This window comes from Pan paniscus, chromosome 10, assembly GCF_029289425.2.
Source record: "Pan paniscus chromosome 10, NHGRI_mPanPan1-v2.0_pri, whole genome shotgun sequence".
Taxonomy (NCBI): domain Eukaryota; kingdom Metazoa; phylum Chordata; class Mammalia; order Primates; family Hominidae; genus Pan; species Pan paniscus.
The window spans coordinates 12,747,387-12,775,328 of NC_073259.2; the positions used below are offsets into that span (position 1 = coordinate 12,747,387).

General features: G+C 44.3%; 1 protein-coding gene and 1 pseudogene across 11 annotated transcripts; both read left to right on the plus strand.

Annotated features, from left to right (window-relative positions):
- The first annotated feature begins 382 nt into the window (after positions 1-382).
- Positions 383-2,721, plus strand: LOC130540666 (uncharacterized; annotated as a pseudogene).
- A 3,101-nt stretch (positions 2,722-5,822) lies between these two features.
- Positions 5,823-27,712, plus strand: PEX5 (peroxisomal biogenesis factor 5). 11 transcript variants are annotated; one of them, XM_063592968.1, is made up of 16 exons: positions 5,823-5,950; positions 7,512-7,719; positions 7,993-8,028; positions 8,319-8,451; positions 8,662-8,793; positions 15,500-15,602; positions 18,071-18,161; positions 18,556-18,666; positions 18,927-19,019; positions 19,713-19,832; positions 23,960-24,103; positions 24,311-24,381; positions 24,756-24,968; positions 25,307-25,472; positions 25,954-26,111; positions 26,293-27,712. In XM_063592968.1, exons 2-16 carry the CDS (start codon positions 7,528-7,530, stop codon positions 26,492-26,494), a joined length of 1,965 nt encoding a protein of 654 aa, XP_063449038.1. In that variant the 5' UTR covers positions 5,823-5,950; positions 7,512-7,527; the 3' UTR covers positions 26,495-27,712. The 11 variants fall into 11 exon arrangements, with proteins under 11 accessions (XP_063449038.1, XP_003820299.1, XP_054951311.1 ...); XM_003820251.5 differs by lacking the exon at positions 5,823-5,950 and adding an exon at positions 6,721-6,899 and having other exon boundaries at positions 7,512-7,674; XM_055095336.1 differs by lacking the exon at positions 5,823-5,950 and adding an exon at positions 6,738-6,899.
- Positions 27,713-27,942: the final 230 nt, after the last annotated feature.

The following is a 27,942-nucleotide window of genomic DNA, read 5'->3' on the forward strand; positions in this document are numbered from 1 at the left end:
CCCTCTCTGAAATGAATTTGCATAGGAACTGTTATTTATGGGAATGCATTTTCATGGGGCAACTGGGTTGTTATGAAATACTCAGGAACACAGCCCAGCTCTAGAACTCACCCCTGAGTGCAAAGGCAATGTTGGGCATGCTAGTAAAGGACCCCTAGAATCCAGCAGCCCCGACCCCTTTCTTTGTGGTCAAGAAAGGTGGGAAAACAGGTGCAGGACTGCTACATTGGTGAGCATAACTAATCCGATAAGCAGAGGTCCATGGGTGGTTACGCACCCTGGAAAGGAATAAGCCTTAAGACCACAGAGGATGCTCTAAAACTGATGCGATGCGCATTGGAAAATGACTCGGGGTGCTGGCATCCCTATGTTCTTTTTACAGATGGGAAATGTTCCCCCCAAGGCAAAAATGCCCCTAAGACGTATTCTGGAGAATTGGGACCAATTTGACCCTCAAACACTAAGAAAGAAATGACTTATATTCTTCTGCAGTACTGCCTGGCCATGATATCCTCTTCAAGAGGGAGAAACCTGGCCTCCTGAGGGAAGTATAAATTATAACACCATCTTATAGCTAGACCTCTTTTGTAGAAAAGAGGGCAAATGGAGTGAAGTGCCATATGTGCAAACTTTCTTTTCATTAAGAGACAACTTGCAGTTATGTAAAAAGTGTAATTCATGCCCTATAGGAAGCCCTCAGAATCTACCTCCCTACCCCAGCATTCCCCCGGCTCTTTCCCCAACTAATAAAGACCCCCCTTCAACACAAACGGTCCAAAAGGAGATAGACAAAGGGGTAAACAATGAACCAAAGAGTGCCAATATTTCCCGATTATGCCCCCTCCAGGCAGTGGGAGGAGAATTCGGCCCAGTCAGAGTGCCTGTACCTTTTTCCCTCTCAGATTTGAAGCAAATTAAAATAGACCTAGGTAAATTCTCAGATAACCCTGATGGCTATGTTGATGTTTTACAAGGGTTAGGACAATCCTTTGATCTGACATGGAGAGATATAATGTTACTGCTAGATCAGACACTAACCACAAACAAGAGAAGTGCCGCCATAACTGTAGCCCGAGAGTTTGGCGATCTCTGGTATCTCAATCAGGTCAATGATAGTATGACAACAGAGGAAAGAGAACAATTCCCCACAGGCCAGTAGGCAGTTCCCAGTGTAGACCCTCATCAGGACGCAGAATCAGAACATGGAGATTGGTGCTGCAGACATTTGCTAACTTGCGTGCTAGAAGGACTAAGGAAAACTAGGAAGAAGCCGATGAACTATTCAATGATGTCTGCTATAACACAGGGAAAGGAAGAAAATCCTACTGTCTTTCTGGAGAGACTAAGGGAGGCATTGAGAAAGCATACCTCTCTGTCACCTGACTCTATTGAAGGGCAACTAATCTTAAAGGATAAGTTTATCACTCAGTCAGCTGCAGACATTAGAAAAAAAAACTTCAAAATCTGCCTTAGGCCCAGAGCAAAACTTAGAAACCCTATTGAACTTGGCAACCTTGGTATTTTATAATAGAGATCAGGAGGAGCAGGTGGAACGGGACAAATGGGATTAAAAAAAAGGCCACCGCTTTAGTCATGGCCTTCAAGCAAGCAGACTTTGGAGGCTCTGGAACAGAAAGGCTGGGCAAATTGAATGCTTGCTTCCAATGCGGTCTACAAGGGCACTTGAAAAAAGATTGTCTGAATAGAAATAAGCCACCCCCTCGTCCATGCCCCTTATGTCAAGGGAATGACTGGAAGTTCTGCTGCCCCAGGGGACGAAGGTCCTCTGAGTCAGAAGCCACTAACCAGATAGATGATCCAGCAGCAGAACTGTGTGCCCAGGGCAAGCACCAGCCCATGCCATCACCCTCACAGAGCCCCGGGTATGCTTGACCATTAAGGGCCAGGAGGTTAACTGTCTCCTGGACACTGGCACAGCCTTCTCAATCTTACTCTCCTGTCTCGGACAACTGTCTTCCAGATCTGTCACTATCTGAGGGGTCCTAGGAGAGGCAGTCACTAGATACTTCTCCCAGCCACTAAGTTGTGACTGGGGAACTTTACTCTTTTCACATGCCTTTCTAATTATGCCTGAAAGCCCCACTCCTTTGTTAGGGAGAGATATTCTAGCAAAAGCAGGGGCCATTATACACTTGAATATAGGACAAGGAGCACCCATTTGTTGTCCCCTACTTGAGGAAGGAATTAATCCTGAAGTCTGGGCCACAGAAGGACAAATAGACAAGTGAAGAATGCCTGTCCTGTTCAACTTAAACTAAAGGATTCTGCCTCCTTCCCCTACCAAAGGCAGTACCCTCTTAGATCCACCCAGCTCTCTGATGGACAGCCCAACAAGCCCCAACTTGGACTCCAAAAGATCGTTAAGGACCTAAAAGCCCAAGGCCTAGTAAAACCATGCAATAGTCCCTGCAATACTCCAATTTTAGGAGTACAGAAACCCAATGGACAGTGGAGGTTAGTGCAAGATCTCAGGATTATCAGTGAGGCCGTTGTCCCTCTATACCCAGCTGTACCTAACCCTTATACTCTGCTTTCACAAATACCAGAGGAAGCAGAGTGGTTTACAGTCCTGGATCTTAAGGATGCCTTTTTCTGCATCCCTGTACATCCCGACTCTCAATTCTTGTTTGCCTTTGAAGATCCTTTGAACCCAACATCTCAACTCACCTGGACTGCTTTACCCCAAGAGTTCAGGGATAGCCCCCATCTATTTGACCAGGCATTAGCACAAGACTCGAGCCAGTTCTCATACTTGGACACTCTTGCCCTTTGGTATGTGGATGATTTACTTTTAGCAGCCCGTTCAGAAACCTTGTGCCATCGAGTTACCCAAGCGCTCTTAAACTTCCTCGCCACCTGTGGCTACAAGGTTTCCAAACCAAAGGCTCAGTTCTGCTTACAGCAGGTTAAATACTTAGGGCTAAAATTATGCAAAGGCACCAGGGCCCTCAGTGAGGAACGTATCCAGCCAATACTGGCTTCTCTTTATCTACTAACTGTTGGATGTGCCTCCCCCTACACTTCAGGCCATACATTTCAATCCCTGTATCTTTAACCTCCTTGTTAAGTTTGTCTCTTCCAGAATCAAAGCTGTAAAAACTACAAATGGCTCTTCAAATGGAGCCCCAGATGCAGTCCATGACTAAGATCTACTACAGACCCCTGGACCTGCTAGGCCATGCTCTGATGTTGATGACATCAAAGGCACCCCTGCTGAGGAAATCTCAACTGCATGACCTACTATGCCCCAATTCAGCAGGAAGCAGTTAGAGCAGTTGTTGGCCAACCTCCCCAACAGCACTTGGGTTTTCCTGTTGAGAGGGGGACTGAGAGACAGGACTAGCTGGATTTCCTAGGCCAACTGAGCATTCCTAAGCCCAGCTGGGGAAGATGACTGCACTCACATTTAAACAGGGTGCTTGTAACTCAGCTCACACCTGACCAATTAGGTAGTAAAGAGAGCTCACTAAAATACCAATTAGGCTAAAAGCAGGAGGTAAAGAAATAGTCAATCATCTATTACCTGAGAGCACAGGGGGAGGGACAATGATCGGGATATAAACCCAGGCATTTGAGCTGGCAGTGGCAACCCCCTTTGGGTCCCCTCCCGTTGTATGGGAGCTCTGTTTTCACTCTATTAAATCTTGCAACAGCAAAAAAAAAAAAAAAAAAAGAAAAGAAAAGAGTTTTAGACATACGACTTTAAGAGGATTAAGAAAATTGAATAAATGTTTATAATTTTGATTTATTAAAGGGTTGAATAAAAGTTCAGAAAGGTTTTGCCTAGTAGTGTTGTTTGCCCTGTCAGGTATTTAAAATATGAATATTAAATGTCACATAGTTAAAAATATTAGGAAATTTGTCTTTTATTTCTAAAAAGCAGAAGTACAGCACAGTGTTTAAGAGCATGGACTCTGGAATAAGACTGTGTAGGTCAAAGATCCACAAACTATGGCCTGGTCCCTGTTTTTCCATAGTCTGCAAGCTAAGAAGTATTTGACATTTTTTGGCTGGGCACGGTGGGTCACATCTGTAATCCCAGCACTTCGGGAGGCCAAGGCGGGTGGATCATCTGAAGTCAGGTGTTTGAGACCAGCCTGACCAACATGGTGAAACCCCATCTCTACTAAAAATACGAAAATTAGCTGGGCGTGGTGGCATGTGCCTGTAGTCCCAGCTACTCGGGAGGCTGAGGCAGGAGAATCGCTTGAACCTAGGAGGTAGAGGTTGTAGTGAGCCGAGATTGCGCCACTGCATGCCGGCCTGGGTGACAGAACAAGACTGTCTCAAAGCAAATAAGTATTTGACATTTTAAAATAGTTGGAAAAACATCAAAAGAATAATAATATTTTGTAACATGAAAATTATATAAAATTCACATTTCAGTCCCCATAAAAAGCATTACTGGAATACAGCCATGCTCATTTGTTTAGGTGTGGCCTATGTCTGCTTTTGTGCTCCAACAGCAGGGTTGAGTCACTGTGACAGAGACTGCATGGACTACAAAGCCAAAAATATTGACCATTGAGCCCTTTACAGTTTGGTGACCGTGGTCTGGGTTCAAATCCCAGCTCTGCTATTTATTAGTATGACCTTGTGCAAGTCACTCAACTTCTCTGTGCCTCAGTTTCCTCTTTTGTAAAATGGGGGATAATAGTTATTATTAATAACTATTAGGATTAAATAAATCAATAGTTGAAAAGTGCTTGAAACAATGCCTGGCACACAGTCAATGCAATATGTGTCTAAACATCTATTGAACTTGAATTAGTCAAACATTAAAGTAAAAATTATTTTTATTTTATAAAAATTACTACTTTTATGACTAGAACAAGAATTTAAAGTTGAACCTGGATTAACAAAATCTAGGGTTTCAAATCTAGAGCTTCAGTAAATTAAATATTAAACACCAAAGTCACTCTATTAGCCCTTTCCCAGCACCTCTGGCTGGGACTATGGACCAAGTTCTGTGAAAGATTCTATGGCCTAGGAGATCAAAGATCTCCACGGTTTATCAGTAAGTCTTCTCTAAGACTGGGAAGTAGGTGCCTGGAGTTATGCCTGGATTCAATTTTGACTTCCTAGCCATCTGATTTTGCACAAGTCTTATCTGTAAAGTGGGTCTACTAATATCTATTTAATAGGGGTATTAAGAAGATTAAAAGCATTGAGATACATAAAGTGTTTTACACAACACCTGGATTTTAGTAAACATCAGTTATTATTATTAGCATTCTTCCAAGATCTGCACACAAAGTGAGTTACGGCTAATCAGTTGATAAACTCCTAGCAGAGCAGAAGGTTATGTGTGTTGTGATGTTTAAGTGGTACTGGGAAACTCTGGTTGCCTTGAGGTTCTGAAATTCTGCTGTATCACATGGCTTCCTTTAAACATTGCTGTCTCTAGGGGGTCCTCTTTTTCAAAGTATGCACCTTCTGGAGGGCATCTCTTCATCCTTGTGTGGTTTAGTTTATCAGGTATTTTCCTCACGATGGCAGCCTGAGAACAGGGGACACCCAAGGGCTGGGATTTCTGTGCTCCGGAAGAAAACGGGGTGTAGAAGTGGGGCCTCTGAAAGAGAGCGAAAAGGCAAGGAAAAGGAGAAATGTTGCACAGTCTTAATGGTCTGTCCCCTGCCATTCTGTTCCCCTGAGGTGTCAGAGCAGCTTCTCTATCTTCCCAGGGATGAGTTTACACAGACATTCCCTGTGGCCCCCTGAGGCCTCCACCTCTGAAATCTGCAGAACAGCCAGGAAACAAGCCCGGCCCATGGCGCCACCTGCTGCCTGCCTGCCTCCGCTCGTGCACCCCGGGCTGGGATGGTACTTCTGTTCGTCTGGCATTATTGCCCTTGGTCATTTACCGGCAGCCCTGGGCCCCTCCTTGCTCTTCTCCATGACACTAGGACTCCCTTGGTCTTGAAGCTCGGTGAGATTATCAGGGTTTGTTTCTCAATGACTTTGAGGTTTGACAGCAGAGCACACTCTTTGGCAGATGAGGGGGCTTGAGGCTTAGTCTTATTCCGTGATTAAAAGCGTTTCTTGTATGTTTGTGCTTTCCCAGCCTGGAGTGGTGGGAATAAGGCCACTATGTTGACTTAGCGGAAGGAAGGGCTGACTCACTGTTCACCTTCCCTGTACGTTACCAGCTCGAGGTCTCAGGATGCGTTGGACCCTATTTTGGTCTCCGGAATTTGTCATCATGCAGTGCTATTTTCCCCATTATGCAGAGGTGGAGAGGGATTAAGGCGGGGGCGGGCCCCTGTCTCCATGGAGACAGTGACGCTACCCCGCTAGGGGTTATTTGGAAGGGGGGCAGGCCTAGGAGGCTGAAGAAGGCTTCGGACCGGACTCCCCAGCCCCTGGTGTTAGGGCTTTTCTCTTTCTTGGGCTTGGGAACATTAGCCAGCCCCATTTTAGAGGGGAAAACTGAGGCTCAGAAAGGGCACTGAATCCCCTTAGGTCACAATGCGCCCAAGGGAAGAGGCAGGATCAACTGAGCCTAGGATCTCGCGTCTCCGGCTTTCCCCCAGAGCCTGGGAAGCCCTTCTTAGCTCCACTCTTCTTTGAGCTTTCCGTCAAACAAATCCTAGGGCCTGTGGCCTTTTCGAGCGCTCCTAAAGGCGGCTCTCCAAGACCTGCTCTCTAAGGTGCTCTTCCCCTTTAAGACTCACGGCTCTTCCCGTCAGGCTGCGTCGCAGTCTTAAGGCCCCGCCTCTTCAGACAGCTTCCGCTGGGCCTGGGCCGCTGCGGGGCGGTCACGGCCCCTTTAAGCCTGAGCCCCGCCCCCTGGCTCCCCGCCCCCCTTCTCCCCTCCCCCAAGCCAGCACCTGGTGCCCCGGCGGGTCGTGCGGCGCGGCGCGGCGCGGCGCTAGGCGGTGAGCGCCTGACCCCGAGGGGGCCCGGGGCCGCGTCCCTGGGCCCTTCCCCACCCTTGCGGTGGCCTCGCGGGTCCCAGGGGCGGGGCTGGAGCGGCAGCAGGGCCGGGGAGATGGGCGGTGGGGAGCGCGGGAGGGACCGGGCCGAGCCGGGGGAAGGGCTCCGGTGACTTAAGGGGAGGGAATGCTCCTCTGCCGTGCTCACCGCGTGCTGGGGCTGCGGGGGGCTAGGTATGGTCGGGCTGTTTTCCCACTCTCCCCTCCTCGGGCAGTGTCGCCGTCCAGCCTGGTTGTTGAAGCGTCCCCGTGGTCCCCCGGGGTCCAGGCCCCTTGGTGGAGGCAGCTACTGGCCCCCAGCCCATGGGACCGTAGTCGTGGAGGCCTCTGCAGAGGCGCAGGCTGGAAGCGGTGGCCTTTGAGGGGGGCGGCAGGAGAGAGTACCGACCTCCCTCGAACTCCTGGCAGAGGTGGGGGTCACAGCAAAAGCACTGGGGTGGAGGGCGGCCAGTGTGGGGCAGACGCCTGTGTGCCTTCCTCAGATACGGGCAGAGTTGTGGATGTGGGAAGGGTCTGGCTTGGGTACCTCAGTTCCAAACCTCCTGTGTCCATCAGAGAGCTGGCGGTCACCATGGCAATGCGGGAGCTGGTGGAGGCCGAATGCGGGGGTGCCAACCCGCTCATGAAGCTCGCCGGGCACTTCACCCAGGACAAGGCCCTTCGGCAGGAGGGATTGAGGCCTGGCCCCTGGCCCCCCGGAGCCCCAGCCTCTGAGGCAGTGAGTGTTCTTGCGGTGGAAAGCCCAGGTGCAGCCTCTGAGGCAGTGGGTGTTGCTGAGGTGGAAAGCCCAGGTGGTGGTGGTCTGAGGCGGGGGGGCTGTTTGCGCATCTTGGTATAACCGCTTTCTCTACTGGGTTGCAAATCATAGTAGTTACCACTTACTGAGCGTTTATAAACACTAGAAAACCCTGTGCACCTTTAAATAAATGCAACCATTTTATAGATGAAGAAGCCGAGGCTCAGATGCCTATGGGCTTCATCAACCCCTGATTTTAGAGGAACTGCGTCATTGTACATCTCTGTCTTTCTCTCTTAGGCCTCCAAGCCTTTGGGAGTAGCTTCTGAAGATGAGGTAAATAGACCGGTCTCTTTTCTGTCCCGTTTTTCTCTTGCCCATTGTGTTTTTACCTTTAAACTTAGCTCCCCCGTATTTCAATTTTTGGGCTTTCCTGACCGAATGAGAATGCCTGCTTGTTTTTTCGTGCTTCTAAATCTATGGAAAGACAATTTCTCTTTATGTGTCTCCAGTTTCTGTGTTTTCCTTTCCTTGTATCTGACATTGGGATCCCCCTCCAGTGGGTCCTGCCTCTTGCTGGGGCCTCCCAAGCCTATGGGTTCATTTCATCATTTCCCTTCTGGCAGTTGGTGGCTGAATTCCTGCAGGACCAGAATGCACCCCTTGTGTCCCGTGCCCCTCAGACCTTCAAGATGGATGACCTCCTGGCTGAGATGCAGCAGATTGAGCAGTCAAACTTCCGCCAGGCTCCCCAGAGAGGTGAGTCCAGAGTCTAGTGGGAGGGGAGATCGTTTTCCTTGTAGCCAGGGCCAAGGAAGGGGGTTCCATTGGATGCTGCTGGCATTGGGGACCTGAGATGCAGAAGGAGACAAAAGTAACAGAGTGTTTCCACGTGGATTCAGGGTTCTTTAGGCATGATGGAATGGTATGTGTGTATTCTTTCTTAGTTTTCTCTCTCTCTCTTTTAAGCCCCTGGTGTGGCAGACTTGGCCTTGTCTGAGAACTGGGCCCAGGAGTTTCTTGCAGCTGGAGATGCTGTGGATGTAACTCAGGATTATAATGAGACTGACTGGTCCCAAGAATTCATCTCTGAAGTTACAGGTGAAACTTGTTATGGGAAAATCTATATTGGCTTCTATGGGGCAGAATTCTATACCCTTCCCCTGTTCACGATATAGTGTGATTACGATTTTTCTGGTCTCATGACTCATTTCTAGAGGGGTAGGGTACTGAACTCAGTTTCCCTTAGGTGATAACGGAATGTAATGTATATTAAAGAGAGGACTGGGTTTGTACTGGATAAGAGATTTTGGATAGAACGAAGAGTTTGGTTGGCCTTTTTACTTTATCACTGTGGTTTAGTGGAGAGGATCTACAGATTGGATGGATGGCAGTGTTGCCGAGGAAGAGAGTATTCACTACAGCACCTGGGATTCTGGTCTTAAGTTATTTGGAACAGAATTGGGGCCTTCAGAGTGTTATTGTGAAGTTCCAGTGCCTGAAGTATATGGCTTTAGAAGGTAAAGACCATACCATGATGATGATAATAAAAATTAATAGCAATAGTTACGTTCTAGGCCTTGTGTTACATGCTTTGAATGCATTATCTACTTACTCTCCATGAGAACCCTAGAGGTAGTTACTGTTTTTAGACCTAGTTTAAAGATAAGAAAATTGAGGCTTAGAGGTGAAGTGTGCCCAAGGTTACACAGCTTTGTCAGTGGTAGAGTTGGGATTTGACCCTGGATTTGAATGATTCCTGACCCTGTGGCCTTAACTGTGATGCTATACTGTCAGGCCTGCAATTTATGCTCTTTCTTGCTTTGCTACAGACTTCAAGGTCTCAGCCTAATTTTTCCTCTTTGAAAGCATCCATTGCTCCTGCATCTTTTATGATTGATTCTTCTTGCCCTAAGCCTATCTAATCAGGTACATGGTGGGAAGGGCAGTCTCTTCAGCTTTCCTCTTCCTGATTGCTCTCAAAAGTTAGCCTTTTTCCTGTTTAAGTTATCAAGAATAACAAGAGATACACATAGAGAAAGGTACCAAGTTCCAGGATCTCGGGGAGTCACATCATCATGGTTCCTGAATTTTTCTGAGATGATTAAAGGGACTGAATTGGTTTCTACCCCCACCATTTTAATTTATGTTCTTTCTTGCTTTGCTACAGATTTCAAGGTCTCAGTCTAATTTTCCTTGAGAGCATCTATTGCTCCTCGCATCTTTTAGGATTGATTCTTCTTACCCGAAGCCTATCTGATCAGGGACAAATGTGTGTGAAGGAGGCCCATGTTTAGGATGGGCTTCTCCGCACACGAGAAAAATCCCAAATCTAAAAACTAAAACTCACCTTTAATAAGATCTGTGGGTCTCTTTTATCACGTGTCTCTTTCCCACCCATAAGTTGGAGTTAAGGTAGAACAGTAGGTGCTCTTGGCTTTGTTAAGAGTGCTAATCACTTTATCTTCTTAAGCTCCTTAGAACTTCACAGTAACAGTAACACAAGGTGGATATCCCACCCCCATTTTATAGATGAGGAGACTGAGATTTGGAAAAGTTAAATACTTTGTGCAAAATCATTGAATAATAGAGATGATATTCAAACTCATGTCTGTGTGGCTCTTGAGATTCTTTTTTTTTTTTTTTTTTTTTTTTGGAGACAGGGTCTTGCTCTCACCCAGGGTGGAGTGCAGCGGTGCAATCTGTACGCACTGCAACCTCTGCCTCCTGGGTTCAAGGGATTCTCCCGTTTCAGCCTCCTGAGTAGCTGGGACTACAGGCGTGTGCCACCATGCCCGGCTAATTTTGGTATTTTTAGTAGAGACAGGGTTTCACCATGTTGGCCAGGCTGGTCTTGAACTCCTGACCTTAAGTAATCCACCACAGCCTCCCAAAGTGCTGGGATTACAAGCGTGAGCCACCGCACGCGCCCTCAAGTTGAGATTCTTTGTGAAATTGCCGCAAGTTAAAATCTGAACCATAGCAAAGACCCTCTCCTAGACAGAAACTCAGTTTTTCATGTAAACCTTAGACTTAAATGCTATCTCTTATCACAGAGAGGCTTCTGTTGTAATGTGGGCATTAGTCATTTTTGATAATTCAGAAAAATCATTGCTACTATGAGCGTTGAGATGGATGAAATTTTTGCTATAATTACCTGAATTGCATGCAGCCAGTGAAATCTTCCTTAACTTGAAATGAAAAACAACTTTAGAAAAACATGTTTTATCTGTCTCACCAGTTAAATGCTCTTAGTAGAGCTCTTCTAGTATTTTGTAGATTCTTTTGGAATCGTGCCTGTTTCACAGAGGCAGAGACATGCAAACCTTAGAATGGGAGTTGAGCTGTTTGAAGTCTGCCTTCATAAAAATGTCTTCTTGCAGCAGTATATTGCTTTGCATGTAGTAGGCCTCTGGTATTGAATGAATGAATTGAGATCTGGGAGAAAAAGCTAAAGGAAAGGAGTTCATTTTGTCGTAACTGACTTTTTTTTATTATCCTTCATTTTTAATTATAGCATTTGTGGCTGATACAATTGTATGGGTTAGCTATGGCTTTATAGATAAGTAGATTTTGAGGTGAAAGAAGGCTATACTTTTTAAGTTCTTATTTTAAAATCTCCACTGTTAAGAGTCAAAATCAAGTTTAAAAAGAACGTTGCAGCTCAATTATTTAAATTTAAATTTTTTATTTGGAAGTACTTAGTTTCACTGGAAGTTGAAAAAAAAATGTATAGGAAGGTTCTGTATACCCTTCACCCAATCTCCTCCAGTGGTAACATTTTACATAGCAGTTATGCAGAGATCAAAAATCAAGAAGTTGCCCTTGTTTCAATCCTCAGAGTTTATTAGGTTTCACCAGTTTTACATGCCCTTATTTGTGTGTGTGTGTTTTATGCAATTTTATTAAATGTGTAGATTTGTGTAAGCACCATCATGATCAAGATACAGAACTATTCTCTCACCACATGAAGTTCATTTTTTTAGCTTACCTTATTTTGTAATGGAATCCCCCCGTCTTAAATCTTCTGGGTCAAATAATTCTCCATCTTGTGTTTGCTCAGATCTAGAGATAAAACACATCTTCAGGGTTCTTAAATTTAGACAGCTTCGGTTGACATGGTATGTGAGGTTCATATGATAATCATGAGAGATAAACCTGCACTTTCATGGGAAAAGCCATGGATAGCAGTAGCAGAAGATAATTGGCAACAGATCTTTTCTGGATGTTGGAGGAGAGGCTTTGGAATAACAGTCTCATTGTGATGTTTTCTGCTTTTGTTATAGGTTTGCCATGAGCAGACTAATGATAATAGCTAACATTTGTTACTGTATTCGTTGGTTTTCACCGCAGCCCCTACTGTTATCTCTGCTTTAAAGATAAGGACATGGAAACTTAAGAAGGTTGAGTAACTAGTCTGAAGATGCACCGTGAATAAGTGATGGAGTTAGGATTTAAATGTGGGTAGACTGACCCTACAACTTGTATTCTTCTCCACAGTGCTGCTATTTAGCAGACACAGAAACTTTCATGAGTAAGAGTAGCAAGTTCTGAGTTTTTGACTTTTGAGCTTGGGGAAGATGTGCCTAGAAGGAATGAGTAAACAACGAGAAATTATATGAGGTGCACATTTTGAGTGGGGTATTTGGTGTCTAGGTTATTCTCACTCTACTAATCTGTATGACCTCAGGCAGTGCATCCCCTCTGTAGACCTTAGTTGCCTTGATCTCAGATGTATCCACATGGATCTGATTTTCTATAGGAATTTCTCAAAGATTGTGAAGGCAGTGTGTTACTCTTTTGATTCTTTCGGTTATTTGACTCTTGTTGGAGTAGGTTCCCAATGCCAAGAAATTCTGGGTCTTGTGGCTAATCTGGCCAACTACCAAATTATAGGTATTTGAGGATAGTTTTTCTCAGCTCTGGGATTTTTTTTCTTAAACTGCCTCATATCTATTGTTAAGTCCTCATGTCTGTTGTAAAAATTCAAAGGTGCTTTGTGTTTTTTGTTTTTTGTTTTTTTTTTGTCCTTGAGAGGACCATTTCATAGGAATTTGAAATGTTTTCTGTGAGTTTGAGGAGCACTTATGGCCAGAATATGCTTTTGCAAAATACTCTAGTTGAGAGTTAGAAGTGTTTGGAGAGTTGAGGAGGTAGTAGTTATTTTTCAACAGAATGGAGCTAAGAATTTCAACTAAGAATGGAACTAAGGAACTAGGAGATCTTAAAGTCTCTTTGAGTATTAAGCATCTCCTTTCTGTCTCCACACTTGAGGCAACAGTGTAATTGGGGCAAATGGAAGAGAAATGCTTCCTGTAAGAGCTAGTGAGCAGAATCTGTATTTAATTTTTGAGAGTCCTTGAAATTAACAGATGGATCTATGGTCAAAAAACAATTGCCAACCATATTTCTTATTACATTATACATTATATAATATATATATTATATATACATTTTACATTATATATAATGTATATATAATGTATTTCTTATTATGTTATAATGTATTTCTTATTACATTATGTTATATATAATGTATTTATTACATGTGTTACATATAATGTATTTCTTATTACATTATATATTATATAATGTAATTATATACGTCACATATAATGTAACTATATACGTCACATATAATGTAACTATATACGTCACATATAATGTAACTATATACGTCACATATAATGTAACTATATACGTCACATATAATGTAACTATATACGTCACATATAATGTAACTATATACGTCACATATAATGTAACTATATACGTCACATATAATGTAACTATATACGTCACATATAATGTAACTATATACGTCACATATAATGTAACTATATACGTCACATATAATGTAACTATATACGTCACATATAATGTAATTATATATACGTCACATATAATGTAATTATATATACGTCACATATAATGTAATAATTATATATACGTCACATATAATGTAATAATTATATATACGTCACATATAATGTAATAATTATATATACGTCACATATAATGTAATAATTATATATACGTCACATATAATGTAATAATTATATATACGTCACATATAATGTAATAATTATATATACGTCACATATAATGTAATAATTATATATACGTCACATATAATGTAATAATTATATATACGTCACATATAATGTAATAATTATATATACGTCACATATAATGTAATAATTATATATACGTCATATATAATGTAATAATTATATATACGTCATATATAATGTAATAATTATATATACGTCATATATAATGTAATAATTATATATACGTCATATATAATGTAATTATATACGTCATATATAATGTAATAATTATATGTTATATATAATGTAATAAGTAGTAATTACTTATTTATAATTAGGTGTATTCTGAGAGTCTTGATCCTTTGTTTTTCACATTTTGACATTTCATGCTCAGATTTTGAGACTACTTTGTTGACATTATTCAGGCAAAGTCTCAGTTAAAATGGAGTAGAAGTTTTTGTACTTTAATACCGAAGGGGTAGTAAAAGCAAGGGTGGTCAGATCTTGAAACTGGGGACAAAGACTGCTAGTACCAGCTAATATTTTCACACCCCTGCCCAAATGTCCCTCTTTAATGCAAATTGGAGTTAGTAGGTTCTCAACAAGAGAGTGGAGTTCCCCCTTGGGAACTGTCCTTGTCATGGGCCAGGAGTGGGGAATAGCAGGGGAAGGTGGTGGCAGACTAACTAGTAAGATTAGTTCTGGACACAGGGCAGAAGGAAAGAACACCGTAGGCTTGTGCCTTCTCTTTGTTTCCTTGTTCTTTAGTGCCCGCAGTCAGTCTCCTTGTTTTTTTTTTCTGGCCACAGGATAGTAAAGGGCAAAGTCCTGGAGGATGAAAAACAGTTCAACACCCTCATTGAGTTTGTTGCCTTGATAGGTTTATTCTGATGTTGCAGCAGTCCCCTTTGTCACTAGAGCTTCTGAGACAGTTTCTAGAATTAGACTGAAAAAACATAGCTACTCAAAGATAATCAAAAGTGAGAAAAGTCAGAATAGTGTTTACTTCTGGGGGCTGGGAGACTGAGGGAGCCTGTGAGGGAACTGTAAACGTTCTGTATCTTGATCCGGGTGGTGGTTATGTGAGTGTATCAAATGTGGAAGTTAATTTAGCTGTACACTTAAGTTTGGTAGACATTATATGGTTTCATATTTGTATATTACATTTCAATTAAAAAATGAAAAAACCCACCAAACATCCATAGGGAAGAGCAGACCTATGTATCTTTAATTCTAGCCTAGCATTCCACTTCTCTGATTCTCTTGGTAGGCAAATTACAATGAAATAAGGCTCCTTTGGCCGGGATTGTGTGAACTCTGGGTAGAGGGAGAACAGACCAGTGCCTTGGTTAAGGAACAGGAGCCCTTCTGTGCTCCCTTCACTCCTTACTGGCTCCCTGCTGTACTTCTGAGGAAAGTGAAAGCCCTTCCGCTTCCTATTTCTTATTGAAATATCTTGCACTTCAAGAAAAAGAGTTTGGTTCTTAATCCTTTCCTGAGATTCCTTATTTGATCTCCCGTTCCCAACTCTCAGTAAATTTCTGCCCCAGGCTCCTTGAGAATGGGTTGGATATTGAGGATGTTGAAAATTTAGTACTATATTCTTTTGACCAGGGGTTTCTGAGGGAGTCAGCAGAGTTTTGTCTGCTTTGGTGTGGCTAAGAGGGTCAGTTGAATATGGGCATCTCTTTCCCTTTCCTTGATCCCACACTGAATGAACCTGTGTGATTTCCCCACTTCTCTGCTCCTTGCAGACCCCTTGTCTGTGTCCCCTGCCCGCTGGGCTGAGGAATATTTGGAGCAATCAGAGGAGAAGCTGTGGCTGGGAGAACCTGAGGGAACAGCCACCGATCGCTGGTGAGTTCAGATACCTCTTTCCGAATCCCGTGAAAGGAGTATGGACAGTTTTCCCAGCCTCCTCTAACCTCCTCCTCCATCCACATTCTCAAATCAACTTACTTTATTCTTTTTTTTTTTTTTTTTTTTTTTTTAATTGATCATTCTTGGGTGTTTCTCGCAGAGGGGGATTTGGCAGGGTCATAGGACAATAGTGGAGGGAAGGTCAGCACATAAACAAGTGAACAAAGTTCTCTGGTTTTCCTAGGCAGAGGACCCTGCGGCCTTCCGCAGTGTTTGTGTCCCTGGGTACTTGAGATTAGGGAGTGGTGATGACTCTTAACGAGCATGCTGCCTTCAAGCATCTGTTTAACAAAGCACATCTTGCACTGCCCTTAATCCATTTAATCCTGAGTGGACACAGCACATGTTTCAGAGAGCACAGGGTTGGGGGTAAGGTCACAGATCAACAGGATCCCAAGGCAGAAGAATTTTTCTTAGTACAGAACAAAATGAAAAGTCTCCCATGTCTACTTCTTTCTACACAGAGACAGCAACCATCGGATTTCTCAATCTTTTCCCCACCTTTCCCCCTTTTCTATTCCACAAAACCGCCATTGTCATCATGGCCCGTTCTTAATGAGCTGTTGGGTACACCTCCCAGATGGGGTGGTGGCCGGGCAGAGGGGCTCCTCACTTCCCAGTAGGGGCGGCCGGGCAGAGGCGCCCCTCACCTCTGGACGGGGCGGCTGGCCGGGTGGGGGGCTGACCCCCCCACCTCCCTCCCGGACGGGGCGGCTGGCCGGGCGGGGGGCTGACCCCCCACCTCCCTCCCGGACGGGGCGGCTGGCCAGGCGGGGGGCTGACCCCCCACCTCCCTCCCGGACGGGGTGGCTGCTGGGCGGAGACGCTCCTCACTTCCCAGACGGGGCGACTGCCGGGCAGAGGGTCTCCTCACTTCTCAGACGGGGCGGCCGGGCAGAGGCACTCCTCACATCCCAGACGGGGCGGCGGGGCAGAGGCGCTCCTCACATCTCAGATGATGAGTGGCTGGGCAGAGACGCTCCTCACTTCCTTGATGGGATGGCGGCTGGGAAGAGGCGCTCCTCACTTCCTAGATGGGATGGCAGCCAGGCAGAGACGCTCCTCACTTTCCAGACTGGGCAGCCAGGCAGAGGGGCTCCTCACATCCCAGACGATGGGCGGCCAGGCAGAGACGCTCCTCACTTCCCAGACAGGGTGGCGGCCGGGCAGAGGCTGCAATCTCGGCACTTTGGGAGGCCAAGGCAGGCGGCTGGGAGGTGGAGGTTGTGGCGAGCCGAGATCACGCCACTGCACTCCAGCCTGGGCACCATTGAGCACTGAGTGAACGAGACTCCGTCTGCAATCCGGGCACCTCGGGAGGCCGAGGCTGGCGGATCACTCGCGGTTAGGAGCTGGAGACCAGCCTGGCCAACACAGCGAAACCCCGTCTCCACCAAAAAAATACGAAAACCAGTCAGGCGTGGCGGCGCGTGCCTGCAATCGCAGGCACTCGGCAGGCTGAGGCAGGAGAATCAGGCAGGGAGGTTGCAGTGAGCCGAGATGGCAGCAGTACAGTCCACCTTCGGCTCGGCATCAGAGGGAGACCATGGAAAGAGAGGGGGAGGGAGACTGTGGGGAGAGGGAGAGGGCTTACTTTATTCTTTAAGATTTCCCCTTGGGTTATTACTCCTGTGAATTTATGGTTCAAATGTAGTCAAGGACACGGTGGTTGTGTGCCTGTACTCAGGAAGCTGAGGTGGGAGGATTGCTTGGGCCCAGGAGATCAAGTCTAGCCCGAGGAACACAGTAAGACCTTGTCTTTAAAAAAACAAAAGCGCATGCATGTGTGCGTGCACACACACGCACACACATATATACACACATACACATATGTACACACGCATACATATATACACATACATGTGCAATACATGTATATACACACGTATACATATGTACACGTAGATACATGCATACACATGTATATACATACGTAGACATATACATGTATACACATACACATGTATATACATACATATACACACGTATATATACATACATATCAGCTATATTTGGGAGGAAGGGAGCTTTCAGACTGTTTTAAAATATATGTATATAGGTAAATATATATATATTTTTCAGGAATCCTAACTATCCTATATGAAGTTCATAACTTCATCTTAAAGTTCATAATTTTACCTTGTTCCCTTCTTAATTTTGAGCCTGCTACTATCCCATCTGTATGCAAAGATATGTTTGGGAAAGGGACAGCTAGAAGAATGTAGCTAGTACTTTCACACTCCTGCCCAAATGTCCTTCTATAATGCAAATTGGAGTTTGTAGGTTCTCAACAGGAGAATGGAGTTCCCCCACAGGAACTGTCATTGTCATGGGCTAGGAGTGGGGAGTAGCATGGGGAGGGTGATGGCAGACTAATGTGTAAAATTAGTTCTTACCCGTTCCAGGTATGATGAATATCATCCTGAGGAGGATCTGCAGCACACGGCCAGTGACTTTGTGGCCAAAGTGGATGACCCCAAATTGGCTAATTCTGAGGTGAGCCACATCCCTCTGCTGCTTTGCCCAGCAGAGCTGGTTTTGGAAGGCAAGAATCTTGCTTTTCTTACCCCAGTTTAGTTTAAAGAGAAGGAGATCTTAGGTCTCTTCGTTCCTGTCTATAGAACAGAGACTTAAGATCCTGCCTCTTCCTTCTAGTGTTCATTCACTCATCTCCTTGCCTACTAACTCTTTTTTCTGATGCCTTTTCAAGTCTTTAGAGCCAGAAATCCCTTTCTTTTTGCTCTCTACCTCTTTTAGGGTCTTTAGCATATCTTGTCTGCAGCTAGAGATGGTCAGGGGAGGGGTGAGTACAGGGTCCTCTTGGGCATGGTTGAGAGTGCACACCTGGAAGTCCTTTCCCAAGTGGCCTGTGTGTGTCTCTGTGCCCCAGTTCCTGAAATTCGTGCGGCAGATTGGCGAAGGGCAGGTGTCCCTGGAGTCCGGTGCAGGGTCGGGCCGAGCTCAGGCAGAACAGTGGGCAGCAGAGTTTATACAGCAGCAGGTAGGACATTGTCACTTTCCAGTCCCACTTCAGAGCCAGCTGATGCCCCAGGCCATGGGTTCAGTGGTCAGTGGTCCCAGATGGGGAAGGATAAGACCAGCTTGTCTTGATAGCATCCAGGTCCCAAGTGGGTGGGAAAGAGATTCTGAGAATGATTTTCTCAGAAGTACCCAGGTTGGTGGTGTTTAGTGGGTATTTAGTGTGCGTCTGATGGATAGAAAGTTGGTGGTAGTGGTACTGACCATCCTTTTTTGTCGCAGGGTACATCAGATGCCTGGGTTGACCAGTTCACAAGACCAGTAAACACATCTGCCCTTGATATGGAGTTTGAACGAGCCAAGTCAGCTATAGAGGTGAGAGCAGATAGTGCAGGAGCAGACACCCCAAAAGAAAACACTCCTTGGAGTGAGTGGGTGTATGAACATCAAAGATGATGCAAATTGTATTTCATAGTGGACCTGGATCATCTGTGTCAGAGTTGCTTGGGGATGGGGTGGGTGCTGTTCAAAAATGCAGATTTCTGGGCCAGGCATGGTGGCTCATGCCTGTAATCTCAGCACTTTGGGAGCCCGAGGTGGGTGGATCACCTGAGGTTAGGAGTTCGAGACCAGTCTGAACAACATGGAGAAACCCCATGTCTCTACTAAAAATACAAAATTAGCGTGGTGTGGTGGCGCATGCCTGTAATCCCAGCTACTTGGGAGGCTGAGGCAGGAGAAATGTTTGAAACTGGGAGGTGGAGGTTGCAACAAGATGAGATCACGCCATTGCACTCTAGCCTGGGCAACGAGAGTGAAACTCTGTCTCAAACAAAAAAGTAAACTAAACTAAACTAAACTACAGATTTCTGGCCATCACCCCAGACTACTAAATCAGAATCTGGGGATAGCATCTGGCCATTTGCATTTTAAAAAAGTTATTCAGATGATTCTTAAAACATGTTGAAATTCAAGAACTGCTGCCTTAGAGAATCCCAGCAGAGCTGAGTGTGGGGTGGGGTGGTCATGATGGATCTCCTTTTTCTATCTGCTTTCCCTTCCTTACAGTCTGATGTCGATTTCTGGGACAAGTTGCAGGCAGAGTTGGAGGAGATGGCAAAACGGGATGCTGAGGCCCACCCCTGGCTTTCTGACTATGATGACCTTACGTCAGCTACCTATGATAAGGTAAGGTAAAAACTCTTAGTTTTTCAGGTTCCAGAACTTCCTTCTTTTTAACGTCTTTCCTTTAATCCTGAATTTGAAGGGTGCTTTTAAGTATTTTCTTGAGTCCCTTTCCACGAAAAGAAGTCTGAATAATTCCCTTGCCCTTCCTCTTCAGTGATTGAGTATAAACTTTATTCTTGGGATATAGATGTTAATGAGACTATCTTTGTCAATAATGACAGTCCAGTACGTAACACCTGTGAAGGAGGTTTGCACATGCTTGCTGCATTAAAAGCACAGAGGAAGTAGCTCTGCTTGGAGGGCAGATTGGGAGCTTTTTGAGAAGACTGCTGACTCCTTTGGTGGGGAATGTTAGTGGACAGACTATCCCTTTGCCTCCACATCTTAATATCTGTTTACTTTTTAAACTCACATATTCATTTTAAGTTCTTATCTTTTATAGGTAGTAGCCACTTGCCCTAATTTAGGGTTTTCAAAGAATTTATATTAGATAACTTAAATATTAGGGAAATTTCTTAGTAGTATGAAAGATGATTGCATTTTGCCTATAGCATGTGCTGTTGACTTAGAAGCATATGTTACTTCTGGGGTCTTACTGAAAAACAAATCTACCTGTGGGTTGTAGGATATTTGGGGATGTGTTTAATAACTGAGCTCCTGAGTTGAAACATGAAGAGGGGAAAGAATCACTTGGTTTTGAAAAAAGGCAAAACAGGAACTGGGGATGTGAGTAGTGATGTCTTTTTCTCAGTTCAGATCTGGTTGGGAAAGTATCGTGGGGCTGGAACCAGGGCCTGAGATGCAAACCAGGGTGCTGGAGATGGATCTTGATGTAATAAGGGAGCTATGCAAAGATGGGAAGATGCAGTTCAGAAAAAGGCTAGAGTTTGAGAGCCAGTGAAGAACAGTATTAGGAAAAATATGATTTTGCTTATTATTCCAGTCTGATCTGGATTTTTCTAACTATAAGGGAAAAGACAGCTGGGACCTTGCCATGTATTTCACTAGACTATGAGTTCATTGTATATACTTTTGATAAGGAAGAACTGAAGGAAATATAGATAACACTTTTGTTATTATTTTGTATTAACAATTTGATAAGTCACATAGGCCCCATCAACTTATAAATGGAAAGTTGTACATTTATGTAAAAATGTCCATGCTTTTCATACATATAGACATAATACTAGTTTTGTATGAGCAGCATTTTCTTTTATCATTTATTACTCTCGTATTTATGACATGCTGGCCAGAATACATTTTTTTTTTCAGACACATAGAACAATGTGACAAATTAGAAAGCAAATTTTTTTTTAGAAAAAAAATCACATTTGATCAGGTTCCAAGAATAGAAATGTGGAAAGGATAGTCTTTTCGATAAATGGTATTGGAGAAACTGCATATCCACGTGCAAAAGAGTGAAACTGAACCGTTACCTCACACTATGTACAAAACTTAATCCAAAATGGCTTAAAGACCCAAATGCAGTACCCAAAACCATAAAATGCCTAGAAGAAAACATAGGGAGAAAGTTTCTTAACATTAGTCTTTGCAATGATTTTTTGGATATGAGCTTTTGGTGTCATATCCAGAATACATTTTTTAATTAAAAACTTTAAAAGTATGTTTGTAGATTCTTGAGCCCTACTTGATATCATTGATACTTTGTGATATTGCAAAATTAGGACTAGAAATACTTGTATTAATGTTCCTCAAAAAGTGATGTAGTAAGCAATTAGTATCTGGCTTTAAGCTAATATTGAATTCCATGTCAATAGAACTTTTTAAAAACAAAGGACTTGACTCTTGATTGTTACATAAATTCATGGATCTCTTTGAATGCACTGTTTGTTTATTGATAGCCCTTATATTTTCAGAGACAATTTACATTGCAGCTCAGGCAGATATTAATATACTATTATGATAAAAGAGAAGTATGTGATGGGACAAACTCTTTGTAGTGATCATTTCTGCAGTTTGATCCTATGAGATTTTGGAGCAGACCAGACCGTGTATCAGATAAAATTAATGACTTGGGTTTGGCTTTTCAGGATGTAACAGTGAAGCCAAGCTTATCCTGTGTTCTGTGGGTTGTTGAGGGATCCTCCAGAGTACTCTTTTTCCATCATCTATGCAAATATTCTAATTTTGGAAAATTCGTCTTTGAACAGCAATTGATGAGACTTCAAGGAGGGTAGATAATATGGATGAGAGGAAACTTAGAGAATCCTGTGGTTGCAAGATGGTGGCATTGAGTTGTTGTATTATCTAATGAAGACACCTGAAGAGCATTCACATCACTTCTGGCTGTCATATACAGGCCATCATATCTTAAAGAGCATTCACATCACTTCTGGCTGTCATATACAGGCCATCATATCTTAAGGAAGTATCCAGAGCAATGAGGATAATAGCTATTTACAGATAGTATCTTAAGCTTTTTGGTAAGGCGTTGGTGAAGATTCCCATTTGATGGTCTCAATGGCTCTGAGAGGCAGGAATTACTTTTATTAGGAAATTGCATTATAGATGACAGTAATCTCTGTTTTCTGTAGAGTGGCTTAAAACACGTATTAATGATGAACAATAGTTGAGGTTGAATGCAGAAGGATTTATTTTATTGAACTGTAATAGTCTAGGGCAAGGGCCAGCAAACTGGCTTGTGGGATAAATCTTTATGTTTTTAGTGATCCACTAGCTGAGGATGGTTTTAACATTTTTAAATGGTTGGAGAAAATCAAAAGAGTAATACTTTGTGACAAGTGAAAATTATATAAAATTCAAATTTTAGTGTCCATAAATAAAATGTTATTGGAAGACAGCCGTGCTCATTTGTTTACTTATGTCTGGCTGCTTTCGCACTACAACAGTAGAGGTGAGTAGTTGCAGCAGATCCACGAAGCCTGAAATATTTATTATCTGGCCCTTCGCAGAAAAAGTTTGCTGATCACTGGACTAGCGTCATTTTCTGCCTTCTGAGTTTTTATATTATGCAGAGATGTCCAAAAACACACTTGTTTTCAATATAAATATACTTTCTATACATTTATCTCAAATCTACTATGTCTTTCTTCTTAAACCCCCCATTGTAATTGTTTTTCATTTGTGACAAATAATTTGCATCTGATCATGACTTAGAATTTTGCTGGTAAGATTTAAGTGTTTTTGATTATCATTTTCACAATAATAATGAAAAAGGGCCTCATGTCTTTATTTTGTACAGTTTTATCTGAATTTATTCTTAACTGCATTTAGAAAGACCTCCACCTGGTGTTTTGCATCTTGTTTTCGTTCTGGTGTATTATTTTGTGATGGTAACTACTCTCCAAAAACGGACTTTTTATTTGCATGTCCCAAATTTTGCAGCTTACTAGTGACTTCCCCTTTACCTCATTTCTTCTCTGCCTAGTGTAAAATGCCAGTTGACAAAGCTTTGCAGATAGTATCGTAACTCTTCTCTAAAGTGAGAAATCCTCAGCTGGAAGAGAATGGTGTCTTTCTGAAGTATTCTCTGCCATCTGGATTTTGGGATCCAGCTTTTGCTTACTGTCAGATACAGATTAATATTCATAATTATTAAGAATGAAATCGGGGAATAAATTAACATTTTCAAAATGCTTGAACATGTTTTATCTAGTTGACATGTGGAATGACTCTGAGCTAAGTAAGAGTTATATTTGAATAGCAGGACTCCAAACAACATTTCCTTTATACATCATCACATTATTGAAGGATAACAAGAAATGCACTTTGCATAGCTAGGGACACTTTGTCTCATTACTATAAGCAGATCCTGTTGAGACATTCTGCCCCGTGGTGAGAAGTCAAGGTGTGGGAATGCAAGCCTGTGATGACTTCCTAAAATAAGCTTATTTCCAGTGCAGATGAGTTTGTAGACTTTACTAGCTTCCCAGGTATCATGAACAGGAGATGGGAGCACAAACCTGATACCAAATGATTTTACTTGTGTCATACATGATCTTTATAATATGGAGAATTTGCCAGCAATTAATTCAGGAACCTGTTTGGAGGCCCTCAGCTTCTCTGCCTGTTGGTTGTCATCCTCACATCCCTGCTGTTCTGACAGTGCCACCTCTCAGTCCATCTCTCACGTGCTTTTCTTGTAGGGGTACCAGTTTGAGGAGGAGAACCCCTTGCGTGATCACCCTCAGCCTTTTGAAGAAGGGCTGCGGCGCCTTCAGGAGGGGGACCTGCCAAATGCTGTGCTGCTTTTTGAGGCAGCTGTGCAGCAGGATCCTAAGCACATGGAAGTGAGTGACTCCATAGTCTCATTTCTGGCTAGAGACTGCTTCCTCCATCTTGAGAAAGGCCCCAAGGAGAGTAGTGCAGATGGGTTAGGGCCTGGGTGATGGCCTAGGATAGGGGCTTGAGAGCGAGATGGTGAGTGGGAGAAGCCAGGGGGAAGGGCGAATGGAGAGGTGAATATGGGGTGATGGAATCTGTCAACTTCCCTCTAGGCTTGGCAGTATCTGGGTACCACCCAGGCAGAGAATGAGCAAGAACTATTAGCCATCAGTGCATTGCGGAGGTGAGTACACTGAAAGGTGTGGGTGAGGTGCTTCCAAGGCTCTGCATATAACCTTTTGAATGACAGAAGCCCAGACCTGGATCCTTGTCTTCTTTCTGAGTGCTATCAAGAGTGTTTTCTCATGCTGAAACTCTGAGGGTTGGAGTGAATTCCATTCCTTCATCGGCTTTTGATTTTATTTGTGCGGCGTTGGTTGGCTCCTTGCCTGCTAAAACTTTCCCCTTAGATCTGTAACTTTATTATTAACTCATGTCAGAGGAGTCACAGGTGAGGCCATTGTGACTCTGCATTTCAAAGCTTGGCTTGGATCCCAGGGTGCTCACATGTGCCAGTGTCATTGCAGATATCAAGTCTGCCCATCCCTGATCAAACAGGTGTCTGGAGCTAAAGCCAGATAACCAGACAGCACTGATGGCACTGGCTGTGAGCTTCACCAACGAGTCCCTGCAGCGACAGGCCTGTGAAACCCTACGAGACTGGCTGCGGTACACACCAGCCTATGCCCATCTGGTGACACCTGCTGAAGAAGGGGCTGGTGGGGCAGGATTGGGCCCCAGCAAGCGTATCCTGGGATCTCTCTTGTCTGAGTGAGTATGACGGGTTCCTAGGATGAGGAATTACAGTAACCTAAGTCCCAGTAGGAGGGTGACCTTGATTTTGGAAGTTTGGATGGATTGAGACTGAAGGGTCCTGAGAGTGGGATGGGAAACCTAGGATCAAGTTGAAGGAGGTCTGCATTCTACAGTTCAGTGCTAGGATGAAATTCGAAAAACAGGCTTCTATATTGGACTTTGAGAGTAGAAGAGATGACTGATAGATTGATGAATGTTGGGCATATGGTTGATCAATGAAGGAATTAATTTGGGGGGATGGCAATAGAGACATTCATCTACCTACTTTTTTTGTTTTTTTCCTTTTCATCCAGCTCCCTGTTTCTTGAAGTGAAAGAGCTCTTCCTGGCAGCTGTGCGGCTGGACCCTACCTCCATTGACCCTGATGTGCAGTGTGGCTTGGGAGTCCTTTTCAACCTGAGTGGGGAGTATGACAAGGCCGTGGACTGCTTCACAGCTGCCCTCAGCGTTCGTCCCAATGTGAGCCCAGGGGAGGAATGGAAATGGGACATGACTGTGTACCTTATTGAAGAGCCATTTGTTGGGAAGCTGGGTGTGATGGTGCATGCCTGTAGTCCCAGCTACTTGGGAGGCTGAAGTGGGAGGATCACTTGAGCCTGGGAGTTCAAATCCAGCCTGGGCAACATAGCAAGAACCTGCCCACCCTCACAAAAAAGAATAATTTGTTCAGACTTTTGGAGTCTTGGGGTATTTCATTCCAGTGTTCCATGTACTGACTGCCTTGGGAGGACTGGGAAAAGAAGGCTGGGAGTGTAGGGTCATCTGGACATAAGAGAGTCTGCATAGGGTGAGAGGGGCTACATTGTAGCCACACACTGAACTGTTGAGAATGGAATGGGACGAAACATGTTAGCTAAACAGAGTAGTGAAACAGGTGGAGTAATGTGCAGAATTTGATCTGAGTCAAGCTGTTCCCATCCCTTCTGCATCCCTATCCCAGGACTATTTGCTGTGGAATAAGCTAGGCGCCACCCTGGCCAATGGAAACCAGAGTGAAGAAGCAGTAGCTGCATACCGCCGGGCCCTCGAGCTCCAGCCTGGCTATATCCGGTCCCGCTATAACCTGGGCATCAGCTGCATCAACCTCGGGGCTCACCGGTGAGAGTATCTATTGAGAAATGAATGAATGAGCTTTTTCTCCCTGCCTTTGGCCCTAGCTCCTTATTCTTAGATCCTGTTTGACTAACCAGCCCTAGCTTTCTCCCTCCCACTGCTAGCTGACCTGCTTCCTTCCATTGTTGTTCAGCTTAACAGCTCTCATTCCTCTTCTTCCTTACAGGGAGGCTGTGGAGCACTTTCTGGAGGCCCTGAACATGCAGAGGAAAAGCCGGGGCCCCCGGGGTGAAGGAGGTGCCATGTCGGAGAACATCTGGAGCACCCTGCGTTTGGCATTGTCTATGTTAGGCCAGAGCGATGCCTATGGGGCAGCCGACGCGCGGGATCTATCCACCCTCCTAACTATGTTTGGCCTGCCCCAGTGACAGTGGGACGGGCTGCCCTGTGAGTGTCCACCTGGAGGGATCCCCGCTTTGGATGTGATTCCCTCTCCCCAAATGGGCCTACCAAGGGGGTGGGCTGATGACCATAAGCGGTACGGCCTTTCAGGAGCTGCCTCAATGTAGGGGTGGGTAGTCTGTGTTCTAGTTCCTACATAATTGTAGGAAAATGAGCTGTGTCATCTCTGAGTCCCTTGGTAATTCAAGGGCTGTACATCCAGCTACAGATCTCTCTGCTCATCATGCCCTTTCTTGGTGCTGCTTTTTGGGTAGGACCCAACGATTTAGGGTAACTGTTATCATCAGCTGCCATTTCTGATAGGGTCTACCATATCTGTAATGTCTGTCCTTTCCCCCACTTTTACTGGGAATTGATAGTCCAGCTTCCTTGGGCAGTGTAAGTAGGAGGTTCATCTGCTGTGCACCTCTAATGTCTGTCTGGATGGGATGTGTTAGGAGTTGGCCTGTTGGGTTGAATTGTTGATTTGGCTGAGCAGAGCTGAGTTTTGGTAGGAGTGCTCATGGTTCTGTCATTCTTGGACCTCTCCTGGCTGAGCTCTGATTCCCTGTGAGCACGATGCTGATGCAATAGTCCTGTGTCATCACTGCAGCGGTCCTCAGGAGCTGCCAGGGCCAATTGCTAGAGTGTCTGGGTGTGTGGCGTAGGAGGACGGTTCGCTTGTGAAATGAGGCTGGGTGGGAGCGGGGAGGGACTAGATCGGAAGAGATCAAGTGGGAAGGGGGTATGGTGAGTGCGGCAATCCCTCATCCTCTTAGAAGCACCTGTGAATGGGAATTGAGCCAACTGTTATAGAAAATTGGTTCAGAAAGTGCAATCTTGCCAGATTTCTAGCAAATAGGTTCAGTGTTACCATAAGCCTTTGCTGTACTTCTTGAAATGTTTCTAGGGGAGAGCATTGGAAAATCCCCTTCCCCCATCTAGATCGAAGGAAGATGAGGGAGCAGCTTGGATTCTTCTCAGTTGTCCCCTGCATGGGGAGATACACTAACCCCCAGAAATGACTGCTAAGCCTCTTGCCTTGTCTTTAGTAGCTAATGATCAGAGAGATTTTTTTTTTTAAACTACCATGGTCCCAGGATTCCATCCTGAAATTTATTTTTCTTTGTATGAATATGTGTAAATGATTTAAAAATAAAACTGTAAAATATTTGTACGAAGAATAAATGGAACTGATGTGGGTATGAGTTCTGCTGGTCATGAAGTTGGGATGGCAGAAGGTGAGTTGGCGTTTGGAGGACCGGGATTCAACAGTTTCTGTCTTTCAAATTCTCACTGGTATATTGGTTACCTGCTCATCCCTCTAAAAATGATAGAGCACAGGAGACAGGGTCCCTGTTCTCTGGGCCTCTGGGCTAGCAGGAGAAAGAGATGTCGATAATCATGAATTTTTACTCCTGTTACTACTACAAAG